Consider the following 16,712-nt stretch of genomic DNA (forward strand, 5'->3'; position numbering starts at 1 on the left):
TAATCTTTGCTACTTCCTGCTCCACACCAGTCACCTCTTCTACTCTTCGTTCCCTTTCATTTTCCTCGTTCATCAACTCTTCAAAGTACTCCTTCCATCTTCCCATCACACTCCTGGCACCTGTCAATACATTTCCATCCTTATCTTTAATCACCCTAACCTGCTGCACATCCTTTCCATCTCTATCTCTTTGTCTGGCCAACCTGTACAAATCCACCTCTCCCTCTTTAGTGTCCAACCTAGCATACAAGTCCTCATATTCTCTTTGTTTGGCCTTTGCCACCTCTATCTTCACCTTACGCTGTATCTCCCTGTACTCCCGTCTACTCTCTTCAGTCCTCTCAGTGTCCCACTTCTTCTTAGCTAACCTCTTTCTCTGTATACACTCCTGAACTTCCTCGTTCCACCACCAAGTCTCCTTGTCCGCTTTCCTCTTTCCAGATGACACACCGAGTACCCTCCTACCTGTCTCCCTGATCAAATTAGCTGTAGTAGTCCAGTCATCTGGAAGCACCTCCAAACCACCCAGAGTCTGTCTCAGCTCCTCCCTGAAAACTAAACGACATTTTTCCTTTTTCAACTTCCACCACTTCGTCCTCCTCTCTGCCTTAGTCCTCCTTATCTTCCTCACCACCAGCATCATTTTACACACCACCATCCTGTGTTGTCTGGCTACACTCTCCCCTACCAATGCTTTACAGTCACTGATCTCTTTCAGATTACAACGTCTACACAAGATGTAGTCTACCTGACTGCTTCTCCCTCCGCTCTTGTACGTCACCCTATGTTCCTGCCTCTTCTGAAAGAAAGTGTTTACTACAGCCATTTACATCCTCTTTGCAAAGTCAACCACCATCTGACCTTCTGCGTTCCTGTCCTGAACACCGAACCTGCCCATAACTGTCTCATCACCTCTGTTCCCTTCACCTACATGCCCATTGAAATCTGCACCAATGACAACTCTCTCACCTCTGGGGATGCTCTGCATCACTTCATCTAACTCACTCCAGAATTTCTCCTTCTCTTCTAACTCACATCCTACCTGTGGGGCATAACCGCTCACAACATTGAACATCACCCCTTCAACTTCCAGCTTCAGACTCATCAACCTGTCTGATACTCTTTTCACCTCTAGAACATTCCTCACAAAATCCTCTTTCAATATAACTCCTACTCCATTTCTCTTCCTATCTGACCCATGGTAAAACAACTTGAACCCTGCTCCTAAGCTTCTAGCCTTGCTACCTTTCCACCTGGTCTCCTGGACACACAGTATGTCCACCTTCCTTCTCTGCATCATGTCGATCAACTCCCTAGCCTTCCCTGTCATAGTACCAACATTCAAAGTCCCTACTGTCAGTCCTACATTCTTAGCTTTCCTCTTCTCTCTCTGCCTACGAACACACCTTCCTCCTCTTCTTCTTCGTCTTCGACCAACAGTAGTCCAATTTCCAACGGTACCCTGTAGGTCAACAGCACCGGTGGCGGTCGTTGTTAACCTGGGCCCCGACCGATCTGGTATGGAAGTCTTTGTCACGATTCGCATGTTTGATTTGGCATGTGTTTTACGTCGGATGCCCTTCCTGCCACAACCCTCTGCATTTATCCAGACTTGGGACTGGCACAAGAAGACACTGGCTTGTGCCCCCTTGCGGTTGCATTCGCCCCCTTGCGGTTGCATTTCTATAGTCTAATTATAATATAGTCTCTAATTATAATATAGTCTCATCTACATGTACACAGGACACGAGCTTTACATCTGAATGTGAAAAATGCAAAACCTAGATTTTAAGTTAAAGTGAAATTTCTCATTTCTATTTAATCTAAATCTTGGCTTTAAAACAAGCAAAAAACCTACAAGTGAGTTTAGACATTGATCCTCAGCAACCAGTTTATAGGTATTCTTCTTCCCCTGGATGTTTGTCTGTCAAACCAAATCAGCTGCACACAAAAGTGAGTAAATTCTGATGGGAACAGTTCTTCTTCTTCTTCTTCTTCTTCTTCTTCTTCTTCTTTTTCTTCTTCTTTGTCTTCTTCTTTGTCTTCTTCTTCTTCTTCTTCTTCTTCTTCTTCTTCTTCTTCTTCTTCTTCTTCTTCTCCTCCTTTGGGCTGTTCCCTTTCAGGAGTCGCCACAGTGAATCATGGGCCTCCATCTAACCCTGTCCTCTGCATCCTCTTCTCTCACACCAACTAACTTCATGTCCTCTCTCACTACATCCATACATCTCCTCTTTGGTCTTCCTCTAGACGTCCTGCCTGGCAGCTCCAACCTCAGCATCTTTCTAATATATTCGCAGTCTCTCTTCTGAACATGTCCAAACCCCCTCAATCTTGCCTCTCTGACTTTATCTCCAACACATCTAACATGAGCTGTCCCTCTGATGTACATGTCACACACATGTATTCTGTCTTGCTGCGGCTAAGCTTCATTCCTCTGTTTTCCAGAGCAGACCCCCACCTCTCTAGATTTTCCTCCACCTGCTCCCTGCTCTCACTACAAAACACAATGTCATCTGCAAACATCATAGTCCACGGAGATTCCTGTCTAACCTCATCTGTCAGCCTGTCCATCACCAGAGCATACAAAAGGGGCTCAAAGCCGATCCTTGGTGTAGACCCACCTCCACCTTGAACTCCTCTGTCACACCTACAGCACAACTCACCACTGTCTTACAGCTCTCATACATATCCTGCACCACTCTAACATACTTCTCTGCCACTCCAGACGTCCTCATACAATACGACAGCTCCTCTCTCAGCACCCTGTCATATGCTTTCTCAAGATCTACGAAGACACAATGCAACTCCCTCTGACCGTCTCTGTACTTCTCCATCAGCATCCTCAAAGCAAATACTGCATCTGTTGTTCTCTTTCTAGGCATGAAACCACATTGCTGCTCACAAATGTTCACCTCTGCCCTTAGCCCAGCTTCCACTACTCTTTACCACAACTTCATTGTGTAGCTCATCAGCTTTATTCCTCTGTAGTTGCCACAGCTCTGCACATCTCCCTTGTTCTTAAAAATTGGTACCAGTACACTTCTCCTCCATTGCTTGGGCATCCTCTCACTCTCCAACATCTTGTTAAACAAACTTGTCTGCAACTCTACTGCCACTTCTCCTAGACACTTCCATACCTCCACAGGTATGTCATCAGGACCAACTGCCTTTCCACTCTTCATCCTCTTCAACGCCCTCCTCACTTCACTCTTACTAATCTTTGCTACTTCCTGCTCCACACCAGTCACCTCTTCAACTCTTTGTTCCCTTTCATTTTCCTCATTCATCAACTCTTCAAAGTTCTCCTTCCATCTTCCCATTACACTCCTGGCACCTGTCAATACATTTCCATCCTTATCTTTAATCACCCTAACCTGCTGCACATCCTTCCATCAATATTTCTTTGTCTGTCCAACCTGTACAAATCCACCTCTCCCTCTTTAATGTCCAACATAGCATACAAGTCCTCATATGGTCTTTCATCCTATGTTCCTACCTCTTCTTGAAGAAAGTGTTCACTACAGCCATTTCCATCCTCTTTGCAAAGTCTACCATCATCTGTCCTTCTGCATTCCTGTCCCGAAGACCAAACCTGCCTATCACATTCTCATCACCTCTGTTCCTTTTACCTACATGTCCATTGAAATCTGCACCAATCCCCACTCTCTCCCCTCTGGGGATGCTGTTCATCACTTCAGCTAACTCACTCCAGAATTTCTCCTTCTCTTCTAACTCACATCCTACCTGTGGGGCATAACCACTCACAACATTGAACATCACGCATTAAATTTCCAGCTTCACACTTATCAACCTGTCTGATACTCTTTTCACCTCTAGAACATTCCTCACAAACTCCTCTTTCAGGATAACTCCTACTCCATGTCTCTTCCTATCTGATCCATGGTAAAACAACTTGAACCCTGCTCCTAAGCTTCTAGCCTTGCTACCTTTCCACCTGGTCTCCTGGACACATAGTATGTCCACCTTCCTTCTCTGCATCAGGTCAATCAACTCTCTAGCCTTCCCTGTCACAATCCCAACATTCAAAGTCCCTACTGTCAGTCCCACATTCTTAGCTTTTCTCTTCTCTCTCTGCCTACAAACTCACTTTCCTCCCCTCCTTCTTCGACTTCAACCAACAGTAGTCCAAATTCCACCGGTACCCTGTAGGTCAACAGCACTGGTGGCGGTTGTTATTAACCCGGGACCGATCCGGAATGGAAGTCATTTTCGGTTTGAAAATCATGATTCGCATTTTTAATTTGCCATGTATTTTACATCGGATGCCCTTCCTTAGACAACCCTCTGCCAGAATTGGGACTGGCACAAGAAGACACTGGCTTGTGTCCCCTTGCAGTTGCATTGATGGGAACATATCGTGTTTTTGCAATAGCTATGAAAATGTCTGTTAATCTACAACTACTGTTGCTTAGACAAAATATCTTGCTTGTAACTAATTCTTAAATAGGAAATAAGTCATATTGCCTTCAGAATGTAATTGAATAATTACTGCCATTGTGGGTACAAAATGTGTCATGTGAACTTAGTTGTGATTACACAACTGGCATCATTTCCGAGGCTCATTTCATGCACCGTGCCAGAGCTTGACTATATTCTCATGTTAAGGTTTTCTATATCTGGTTTGTATAAATAATTAAAATATGTTCTTGTCTGAAGGGACCCGTACATTTCACCTAGCCTTTCACAGCCCTTGATCTTAAACACAGTGTTGATATCAAACCTATGGGAATGCTAATGTTGTTTCTGTTGTTTATCACTCCTTGTCCCTTAGCATCACATAGTATAATAATGCTGACCTTATGAGATCCTTGCTAATGTGATAGAGTGACTGCCAGATCAACTGTGACAAACAAGATTTCTAACACTGGACCTCACTTCTTAGACTTAAAAAAAATCACTGTTTCACTTATATATTGTCAGGAGTTTTATAGTTGTATGAATCAGTGTGTCTCCCTCTCACTGTTTGCTTGGTTGGGAAAGAAATGTCTCTTCCATCTTATCAGACACCACACCCTTGCCTTCCCTCCCTCACAAGGAAGTTGCCTCCGTGCACTGCTCTTTCTGTTAATTTCAGGGAATGGTTTGTTGTTCACTGCAGATAGCAGATTCAGATAATTTTCTGTCTTCAGATAAAATTGCTCTGTGGAGAACTTGACACACAATTAGTTAGTTCTTGCGACAAGCAGCGCTCATTGTAGCTTTAAAACCTGCAGAGAAATGTTGCACAAATTAATTAAATCAATTGGAGGCTGGAATCTGGAAACCTATTTATTTTGTGGCAACAGTCAGACTTTGTCCAGTTAGCAACACTAAAGCAAGAAATAGTAACATGGCTTTCCGTGAGATTTTAGCGTTTCAACATGTTTCGCTCTCATGCTACCCAGCACCCAGCTACGGTGAACACTCTGCCTCAGGGAGGGTGTCAAAGGGCAAAAGTAGACCTGAAGGGTTGAAGCAGTCTGTTGTCTACCCTGTGATTTTGTGACTTCAGTAAATGACTCAGCTTAATGCCATGAAAAGCTGCTAATTACCACCGACTGATTTTATCCACACATGAAAGCAGACAGTTCCTTTCTGTGTTGCAGCTCTACATTATAGCATTGAGTATACATTATGTTATTATACGAATAGTGCAGTGCTTTGTTTTTCAGCAGCACATGGTGAAGTCATCCAGCCAGGTGTTGTGTTCACAAATCAAACCCCTGCAAGAACACATTCCTAGTGAATTACTTTTTAATGCAGATGTCACATTTTTAATATTTTTTTGCAGATTGAGCAGAAATATAATGATATACAATTGAAATACTGTGACTGTTATGGTGTCTAAATAACATTCTGGCTTGAATTAGTATATAACTAATTTTTACCCAAAAATGTAATGATGTCATCGTGATAGCTCTTTTGTTGTTATAGTCATAATGGATGTACAGTGTTATTATCCTGTTACTGTAAATCCGATCCGCTTCCCAATATCTAAACCAACATTACCATCTCATTTACTATTTGACAATCGTGCTCTCTTCACACAGTAATTGGCCAGGAGGTGTGAAAGTAAGCAGAGTTTGTGAGCATCTGTCTTTGCCCCTTTTTCATTTTTTAAAAATTGCCACACAACTTTTTTTATTACATGTTGTGTGTACAGTCAGGTGCAGCACACAAAAGCCTTGGAGGAGAGACTGTCTAAAAGTGTGCATTGTTATTATTTCTCATTAGTACAGTACATTCTGTGGCATTGGACACTTTACCCTTTGTCCTTTCTCTTTCATGTGTTTAAACACATGAACACATGTACACCTTTTAATTAGCACAGCAGTTACGCAAATATGGCAAACATGGTAATAGACCATGTAAAAATCGAATTAAATAGGGGAAAGCTACCATGAAAACCAGGCTGTTAATAAACACTGTAGCTCATCCGTTACTTAAATCTAAATGAATTCCAAAGAATGCTGGTGCATTTGCCACGGGAAAACCTGAGAACAAGCCACGCATGCTTTAAGAATAATAGTTGGTCCAGAAACAGTTGGCATGCTGATTGTAGAGATTTGCCAGAAATGTGGAGGCACAGTACTACAGCACAGACAAGGAGTGATGCCAGAATAAAAACTTGTTTTCTTTTTCTGGTCCATGAGCCCAATTATTAGCAGAAAACACCAGCTGACATGATTACCATTGGGGGCGTGAGGATGGTGCTCTGTGACAGCCGATAATGAAGCTCCGAGTTCAGTTCGTGAGCTACCAAACTTTTACTTTGATTAAACACAAGTCTTCTGGTTTCACTTCAAAGTGGCTATTTCTTCACTCCTTTGGGTAAAATGAGAGGGTACCCTGACTGGAGACATAAAGAGGGAAGGCCAGTGTGGTTTTCACATAGTGAGTGACTACTTATTTATTTATTTAATTAGTTTTTGTGGGGAATAAAGGGTTTAATTCATCTGACTTCTTCATGCCACTGTGGCAGAAGCTGTATGTATTGTCGAGTGGGTTGCCATGGCAACAGCAGCAGAGTTAGAAAATCTTTCTTCCTTCTTTTGCGCCCCCTCCCCCTTTTCTTCTTCTTTCTTGCTGTCCACTACCTTGTCAAATGTCTGCCTCTTTCTCCCTCCCTCTCGTTCCCTCACACTGACAAGTACAGACATGGCTTGCTGAGCTTTGGGTGGGGAATGTTCAGGTATGCATTCATGTGCGCGCGCACACACACACACACAAATGCGGTCACATAATTTGCCTGAGTGCTTCTGGTGTAGCGGAGTAGGGAACAATGAGTCTCAAAAAGAGACTTTCCTTCAAGAGGACCTGGAACTTTGGCACTGTAAGTAAACTGGTTTGCAGGCTAAGCTTCTTCGTTCTCCTCTGTATGAAGCAGGGGGACTCCTTTTGTTCAGTCAGCTGTTTGTTTTCCTATTAATCTCCATCTTTGTCGCTTGTCTCTCTCCCACACAGAACAGCTGTTTGAAGCGGCAGGGCACTTGAGGCTGTTTTGTTTGTGGGGTGCTAGAAGCAGCCCTCACTTATGTAAAAGTTTAAGAATCTTTTAATCTGAGTGTGGTTAAGAGTGTGGTACATCTCAACCCAGTTTTTGAAGGCATGATCATGTCTAAACTAGTCCAAAAAAATGTAAAACATCACAAATATTCTCTGATTGTTAATGAGACATTAACATTTGCGTGAAGCTTTCAGCTAATAACAATGATAACACAGATGAAAGCCTTTTTTTAGATGTCGTGTCTCACTTCAGATTATAGACATTAATCTGAATTGATGTCATCATGTACGTTCCTTCAGCATGTGGTGTCTCGAGAAGCCAGACTGTATGGCGTGGGGGCTGTGCCACAGTAAAGCTCCAACCGTAGAACCAAATCACGCTCTCTTCTGAGCCGGTGTACTCGCTGTGACATGGTCGCTGTGATTTTATCAATTCAGTTTATGGCAACCTGGGCAACCACAACACATGGACACTTTTTTGATAGATTGCAGCTGGATAATCGGAAATTTGCAGTTTAGCCATCATTATCATCAAAGAAGGTTCATAGTACTGCACAGCCACCCACAGTGGACCAGCAAGTTGCCAGAGGTTTCAACAGAGGTGTCAACAAAGGAAGGGGGTGTATGGATGAGACATGATGGTGTCTCTTCAGCCTCACTGTGGGGGACTTGTGGCCTAGGAAGCAATAATGATTTGAAAAACACACAGTGGTGTGTGTGGTCTAACCCCAGCAGCCTCCTATGTATTAACATACACACACCACCATGTGTATATTTGCCAACTTAACCTGGTCAGATTCTACATGTCATATAGTGATGTCATTTGTTGAGAAAAGACTTTCAAAATTGTATTTAGTCAGTTATATAGTCAGTACAGATTAATAACTAACAATATTTTAAGACATTTAACATTTACATAATATTTTAAGCTAAACAGCCAAAACAATTGTTGTTTTCAGCCATCTAAATGTGAGGATTTACTACTTGGCTATTTACATTTCTCTTTAAATTGGAATGTTGAGAGGTTTTTGAGTGTTTGATGGACAAAACAAGCCATTAAAACACTATTGACAGGCTTTATTTAAAATTATACGGTCATTTTAAAATCCCGATTCAGCTATAATAATAATAAGAAAAAATCAAACATTGACATTTAAAATAATTGTTTGAGATTAGTTGCAGGGTTTTGCAACATTTCCATTCATTTAGACTCTCAGGCAGGCTTATGCAACGTATGACAAATTTTTCCTCTTTATCATTCTCCTCTGACACAAGCTTGGATTTAAAGATATTACATCAATCCTGTCAATAGACCATTGTAATTCTTCTCCCACTCATACAGTAAGCATCACTGAATAACAAGAAGTTCCACTCTTACAAGAAGGAGATATTTTTAATATTTATCATCAAATCTCTCCATATAAACAGTTTAAATGTAGCATTTACATTTTCATTTAGTCATTTAGCGGACGCTTTTATCCAAAGAGACTTCCAAGTGAGGTACAAGGCAGCAAGAATCTAAGTCAAGGAGAAAACATCAAAGCATCAAAGAGTATTGAAGCAGTGACAGCAATAAATAACCCATAATTCAAAGTTTTAACCTGGAGACCTTTTTGCTTGTTCAAAATTAACATTGAAGTCACATTGTTTGACGTCTGTATTGTTCTTTAAAATGAACCACAGTCTCAACAATATATATATATATATATATATATATATATATATATATATATATATATATATATATATATATATATATATATATATATATATATATATATATATATATATATATATATATATATATATTTAAAATCTGAGGTTCAGCTGTTTTTAGAGCAGAAAGGACAGACAGATGGAGTGGGTGTTCTGTCATTTCCTCTGTTTCAGCATCATGTTGGTCTCCATCCTACCCACCCATGATTACTGTAGATATGCTAGCCACCAAAGAAGGTGGTGGCTTTTGGGTGTTGACTGTACAGAGTTGGCCTCAGCGGCAGCAGAGTTGTAAAGAGGCTGTGAAGGACAATTAGAGGTTTAGTGGTCTGTGTCTGATAGAGCTTTCACATGTGGTCACTCCCAGAATGGACATACACAGTATGCATCATGTATTATTTGCACATGACAGCAACTACCCCCACCCCCCGCCCTCAGATGATCAGTTTCACCAGGACAAAAGACCCGGAATAGGCTGGTTTGGTAAATGTCTGGACTAATTCTAAGGCTGAATTATATAAACTACTAATTAGATAAAAGCTGAAGAAACCTCCAACTTTAATCTTTTACTTTCAAAACCAGCCTCATCAGTACAATGTTGGTGTCATGATTTTCCGCTAATACACAGACTATGTGCTGCTCACACCAAAGCTCGAGCCTGGCAATAGGAGCCTTGTTTAGACATATTATCAGCCTTGAATATTCACACTTAGAAGTGGCAGCTCAGAAAACACTCACTGGAAATAATCTCCCATTTTCAGAAGAATCCTCCAACGCACCAATTTTTTGAATGTTCTTGGACGAAACGCAGATATGCGCCTTTCATCTCCTCCTCTGCACTTAAAGTATTTTGGGACAACAATTTGGACATTTTATCTCTTGTTGTTGGCCTAACCAAAATGATGCCAATAGGTTTTACAGAAGCCCAATGCTGAGGCAGTGAATTCTTATTAAAGTTTTGCCAAATAAATATTTGCTGATCCATCTTAGGATCAGACATGACTAGTGTTTTAGTGAGCAATATTATTTGGCTATTATTACACCCAATTATGCAAATCTGTCCCCCATGTGTCCTCCATGCCCACTAGGGGAGCTTGTGTTGTTTGCCTTTTATTCAGGACCCACTACAAACACCTAAACCACTTGTTTCCTTAATTAGCAAATGAAAATAGGATCATTACAGACAGTCATGGCCTCTCAAGTAGCCTCACCTTGATGATTGCTCTGATGGTTGTGGCAGCAGTTAAAAGCAGCACTGTCTGTGTGTGTGTCTGTAGATTTGTGTGTGAATAGGGATCATAAAAAATGGGGGGTGGGCCCGGGTGTGGAGGTGTGAACTATTGTGTGTGGCGCAGGCAGGTCCACCCACTTATAAATTGTTGGTCTTGTGTAATCACCAAAGATCCAGCCCCTTCCCAGGAACATGCACACACTCTTACTCACAAATTAAAGAGACACAACACCTCAGAGTAACTGGCAGGATGCCTGGAGAGACCCTGCTATCAGCACAGTCCTCTGTCTCTTGTCTTAGCACAGGTCATGAGGGGAGCCTCTCACTTATGTCTCTCTTTGTTCTCTTTCAGTCTGCTGCTTCTTCAGACGGTGGTGAGTATATTTCCTTTTATTACTATGTATGTAAACACTTGAACCTTTGATATTAAAACTGGAAGTCAGTTAATGTTACGATGAATTTTGATCTTTAGGTAAATAAAATGTGTGTTTTTCTTAACCATAAATTTTCACTAAAACTAAGAAACACTGTCATCTTCAGCTTGTGGTGCTTTGTCTTCAGAGTGTGAATTTAGATTTTTCATTTTCTGCCCTACCCTCTACATTGAACGTTGTAGTTGCTCAATAAATTGGTCTTATAAAAAAAGTCTTTTAGTGAAGATGATGTATCTCTCATTAACAAAGGGTGTTTGTTGAGTTTTTTTGGTGCTGTTTGGTGCTCCCTTTCAGAGCGGTTTTATTAGATTTCTTAACAGGCTGAATGAGGCTGCAGTATGGAGTGCAGCTTCACTCCGTTCACCGTGGTTGTGGGTCAGACATGCAGGGCTGTTTGCCTTCTAAAGTCATCTCATTATCTGAGCAGCACACATTGATGAAGACAGGCCACAGAATCTCAGTCCTATAAAGTTAAAACAAGTTCAAACTTATGGCTTGTATCCAACTTTAGACAGTGTCACAGCCAAAGAAGAAAACTCCCTCTTCATCAAATGGTCTGACTTTAAGCAAAGCTTGTGGTACCTCATTGCAAATTCACTGATTTAGTTGAATTAACTGCTAAGTAACTAGGACAAATTAAATTCTAAGAGTTCATGTAAAGGCAACATTAGTCACATACAGGAAGGGCTCACTGTACAGCAGTAAGTCAGTGGTGTCATATATTATTTGCAGTGTTTCTATTTCACAATGCCATAGTTGAACTGCACCTATTTGTAAATCCACCCTACTTGTTGAGAAGAAATTGGCAGGATGAAGATATGCAGTGCTGTACCTTAGCTGACCCCCTAACATAAAAGATAAACTCTGTTAACACCAGTTGCCTATGCCTACCAGTTGACACTCCAAACACACACAACAGCTACTGTGTGTCTGTAACTAATCCTGCTGTGACCCTTTTGTTTTTTTTTTGTTGTTCTTACTGCATGCTCCCACAGCTCGGAAGTGGCCATCTGCTGCCATGTTATCAGGTACTGTGCAGGCTGAGGGGCCCACTTCAAGTTACCACCAGCTCTAGGATCTTTAACGTTCTTTCCCTCAGTGTCCCTTTAACCACCAGTATTTATTAATTTTTTTGCCTCTTTTGACACTCCTGTGCCTTGCAGTGCCCTCCTTACTGTTCTCATTCAAACTGACATCTGTGTCTTTGTGGCAGGCAATCATATATGTTAGTCCTACTCCCCACACTTCCCTCACAATATGTTTTGAACTTTGACAAGCACTTATTGTGTTACATTTGCGGGGAAAGGTGTAGTAAAGGGAAGAGTAAAGAATCCTTAGCTTCATTTTCAACTTCCATTGTATTCCATGGATTTTCCAGTTGTAACCTGCAGTTATAGAAAACCATTTGTGTCTCTGTTGAGTCTAGATACTTTTATGACATGTTTTTCCCACTATAAACTTCAACAGGATAAACACTATTGAAGTAGTGACACATTATGTAATTTTTCTATTTTATTGTACTGCAGTTTCTTTAAGCTAAACTCTTATTGTTGTAGTGAGCTGATAACATTTGATAGTTTTATTTAAAAGTAGAGCTTTTAATTATTTTTCCTGCTGGATTGTAGAATATATGTTTTCTATTGTGTATTTATCAACGTTTAGAGAAATCTGTATTGGCTCATTCTCTTCCTCGTATTTAATTACATCATTCCTTTATATTTAAAAAAAAATCTCACTTCCAGAAAACTTTAATTTTTGAAAGAAATTAAACCATAAAATTCATGATTATTTAGAAACATAAGAGGTCAAACTGCAGAATGTTCCCTGTGGCTGTAATAACCCTTTCGCAGTACAGCTTTTTGACCTTTGTGTTGCTCTCCTTTTTTGCAGACTATAGCGGAGTCCAGTTGCAGGGATGCTGCAGCCAGAGCAGCCTGAACAGTAATGGGAGTCTTCCAGGAGCAGGCAGCCACCGAGGGGTTCCAGAGCAGCGAGTGGCCAGCTGGGCCGCCTGCTTTGAGCGTCTCCTCCAGGATCCAGTGGGCGTGCGCTACTTCTCGGTAAGCTGGGAAAAAGTTTTCGAGCCGTAAAACAAAGTGTCTTGGTGCTTTCTGTGAGTGGGTGAACATTAGCATTGTGTATTTTTTTGGATTTGAATGATTCTGCTTATTGATTTCTTGTTTCATAGCATGTCATTGGAGTCAGAAAAGAAATGCGTGTGCTTTGTGTTCTACCATTAGCTTTTGATTGACCTTAAGGGTCATTAGAAAATGTTGCATTCTTATACAGTGCTGTAGCAATTGTCTTATCCTCATAGGACTGTTCTCTTCATACATTTAAATATTTTCATGCAGTTATTACATTTAGCTGTGCCACTTTTGAGCATTGACCCATATGTAACCACTGATATACAGCGAAGCACTTAGAAGGTATTTAGTAGGTACAGGCATTTAATCTACTTCCCACATAAAAGATGTGTTTTGGAATTTAGCCCACAACACCTTCACAAGGCTCAGCATTAAGAACCACCTCCCTCCTCACCTTCCCTCAACACTGATCAGAGCTGCATTCGCCTACACCATCCTGCGCCTATGCTTACACTAATCTTGTTCACACCATTACACCCAATCACTTCTTTTCCTCACTACTGGTCTCTACAACAAACTGCACTGGGAAGTTGAGAGAGTGATTGCCAGTTTGAGATCATATAGAAATTCTTGCACTGTGTGTTTCCACAGGAATTCCTCAAGAAAGAATTTAGTGAGGAGAATATCTTGTTCTGGCAGGCTTGTGAATACTTCAGTCATGTCCCTGCTTCAGATAAAAAGCAGGTAAGTCTGTACTACATATTGTATAGTGTGTAATTTGATTGGCCAGATTGTGACATTAGAGTATTTTCAAATGGAAAAGTTACATTTGTATTAACAGCAAATGTTAATTTTGCTCTGCAGTGGATTTAAAATGAACCAATATAATTTTACTTCTCAAACTCTAATTTGAAAGAGAATTATTGAAATAATTCTAAGAGGCCTGAAGGTCTTGGACAAAAATATACCTGTGTGTGTAGAAGAATTGATTCTTATATTCTCCTTATTCATCTCTCAAGATTAATTCATATAGGAAAGTTTTCAATGTTTTCTTTTTTTAACATCTACATTTGCACATGTTACGGAAAACATAGAATTCTTCAGTATCAATCCAAACTGACTGAGGTGCAATCATGCGGCACTTATTTAGTGAAGGGGGATCTCCAAAGGCTTAAAAACTATTTACCAGTATTTCTAATCTGATTCTATTCTTTGTGTCACTGTGATCTTGATCCTAGTTTAACAAGAAAAACTCAGTCAATAATATCAACAAAACTTCTCTTATTTCTTTCTGTTGTGCCTACATGAAACCCTGGACATGTTTTTGTAGTAAATTGCTCCTGTCCGTCAGCCTGGAGAAGATAGTTTGTCCAGTTGTTGTCCCTTTGTCCTGCTGTCCCACTTAAGTGCAATGCTTATTTCTTGCTTTCACTATGATTTCCCAGTCATATTTATCTTCTGACTTCCCAACTGCTTTACAACACAGTATTAAAGCCACTAATGGACCAAAAAACCAAGGGTCAGTTCATGTCAGAGGGCTTTGCTAATTAATTTGTTTGAAAAACATAGTTATAAAATCGCAGACAATCTAGAAAACTAGAAATGTTGCATCATCAAACCTCTTTCCTGAAGCTGTCCCAGAGAGCAGGAGAGATCTACAACAGCTTCCTGTCCAGCAAGGCCACCATGCCGGTCAACATCGACAGCCAGGCCCAGCTGGCTGATGACGTCCTCACTTCCCCACAGCCCGACATGTTCAAAACCCAACAGCTACAGGTAAAAGACAGCAGCTGAGATAATTAATGAATATGCTGTAATTTATTGTTTTGTAACATATTGTTTCTACAATTGTTATAAATTGTATTATTTTCTGACCAATTTAGGACCTCTCTCATTTTAATTGTTCAAATGTTCCATGCTAAAAATTGAAGAAAGACATTTCACTAGACAGCATTATTAGAAGGGATTCTGTGTGCAGTAGGGGGTTTGTTCTCATCTAGCCTTTAGTCACTTTGCACAAGCATATTGGGTTTTTTTGGTGGCCATCTGGGTTTGTTTACAAAAGGGCTCTGAGGCTTTACCAGAGAGATAAACACAAACTGGCACACACCCACAGAGAATCTAGTGCATACTGAACACGCTGACACATAGACATGCAGTCAAATATCTCTGTGTTTTCAGTTTGCCCATGAGCAGGATAAATTGTTAACTGTTAAGATACCTGTCACAACATTAGCTGTGACCATATGTTAACACTTGTAGTTGTCTCTCTGTCTTTCATTTCCATTTCCTCATCTTTGACCCCCACATGCCATGTTGTTGATCTCATCTCTTCCTTTCATTATAATTTTCTCACTTCCACTCAAATCCCCTTCCTTATGTTTTGTCATCCTTGATGTTTTTAACTTACAACGACAAATTATTTTCTCCACCTCACCAGATCTTCAACCTAATGAAATTTGACAGCTATTCACGATTCCTCAAGTCCTCCCTTTACCAGGAGTGTATGCGTGCTGAGGTGGATGGCCGGCCCTTGCCAGACCCCTACCAGATCCCCTGCAGTCCAGCGCCATCCAAACACAGTGCAAGCTCTGACCGCTCCACCCTTTCGACTCCAAAAAAGGTACCACTAAAGATTTTGACATTTTAAAAGGGCTGACCATGAAGATATCTCACTGTGAGAAGTGGAGTTCTTATTGTTCATCTATCGTTGTTCCATCCCACAGGAGGCCAGAAAACAAAGGTCAGGGAGGTCACCAAATGAGGACAGTAAAGAAGAGAGCGCAGACAAGAAACGTGGCATTTTCTTCTCATGGTCTCGCAACAGGAGCTTTGGAAAAGGTCCAAAGAAGAAGGAAATTGGTGACATTAACCTTGGTGAGAAACTAATTAACAAGTCTTCTTTCCAACAATCCTCACCGTTTAAATGTTTTGCAACACACTTAACAACTGAAGTATTAAAGTGTCCTTGAACAAGAAACCAAGTCGTGCATACTGTACATAGAACACTCGCAGAAACACAGCTGCCTTGCAGGGATCAAATTGTTAAACACAGACAAACAACTTGTGTACTGGCAGAACGTAATGTGACTCTGAGTATTATTCACAATAAGCTGGTGTTTTAAACACAATATGGCACAATATTAATACAGGTTAAAAAAAAAAGCAGTTTTGATTCTTGTAATGTAATATAGTTTAAATCTTGTATTATTTTAAAAGATGCAATTGACTAAAGTCTCTTTTTCATGCTTTGGAAAACAGTAGACTGATGATATGCAAATAATCATAGATACAAAAAATTTCGTGCTTCAGCCTAATATTGAGCTGTAAATCTATGTGATGCAATCTTCCTTTGTTGATACATTTATGCTGACATGCATTTCACACTGGTGCTTTACCAAAAAATTTCTGTCTTTGAATGTGGCTGCACTTTAATGAAGCGTTCACTGTTTACTCACGTCTTATATGAGGATGCACTCCATTTTCCCTGGCAAAATTTTCTCGACTGCGATCGTAAATGAAAAAACATTGTTGTTAGTCACGCTATTGCTGGATATTATCTTGGGGTTATTTAAACTGGAAAGTGTGTGAAGGTTTCTTATCTGCAACAACTGATCATCCTCTGTTATGTGCAGACTACTGGGGCAGTAATGGGCGGAGGGAGTCCCAGGGCTCTTTGTCATCTGGTACCAGTCTGGAGATGGCCACTTCCTGCTCTGCTGGCAAGATTGAGGTAAG

The 16,712-nt window shown here is 40.7% G+C and overlaps 1 protein-coding gene across 5 annotated transcripts in view; it reads left to right on the forward strand.

Moving 5' to 3' along the window:
• Positions 1–16,712, forward strand: part of rgs12a (regulator of G protein signaling 12a) — a 40,578-nt gene that overhangs the window by 13,828 nt on the left and 10,038 nt on the right. For 3 of the 5 annotated variants that reach the window (XM_067523193.1, XM_067523192.1, XM_067523197.1), the window contains 8 exons: positions 10,806–10,827; positions 11,883–11,915; positions 12,778–12,947; positions 13,626–13,718; positions 14,607–14,750; positions 15,415–15,597; positions 15,701–15,851; positions 16,610–16,707. In XM_067523193.1, the coding sequence (XP_067379294.1) occupies positions 10,806–10,827; positions 11,883–11,915; positions 12,778–12,947; positions 13,626–13,718; positions 14,607–14,750; positions 15,415–15,597; positions 15,701–15,851; positions 16,610–16,707 (894 nt within the window). Of the gene's footprint in view, positions 1–6,258; positions 7,334–10,805; positions 10,828–11,882; positions 11,916–12,777; positions 12,948–13,625; positions 13,719–14,606; positions 14,751–15,414; positions 15,598–15,700; positions 15,852–16,609; positions 16,708–16,712 lie in introns of those variants that run through there. The other 2 variants (XM_067523196.1, XM_067523194.1) reach the window with 2 other exon arrangements.

The sequence above is a fragment of the Channa argus genome, chromosome 12 (genome assembly GCF_033026475.1).
Source record: "Channa argus isolate prfri chromosome 12, Channa argus male v1.0, whole genome shotgun sequence".
Classification (NCBI taxonomy): Eukaryota; Metazoa; Chordata; class Actinopteri; order Anabantiformes; family Channidae; genus Channa; species Channa argus.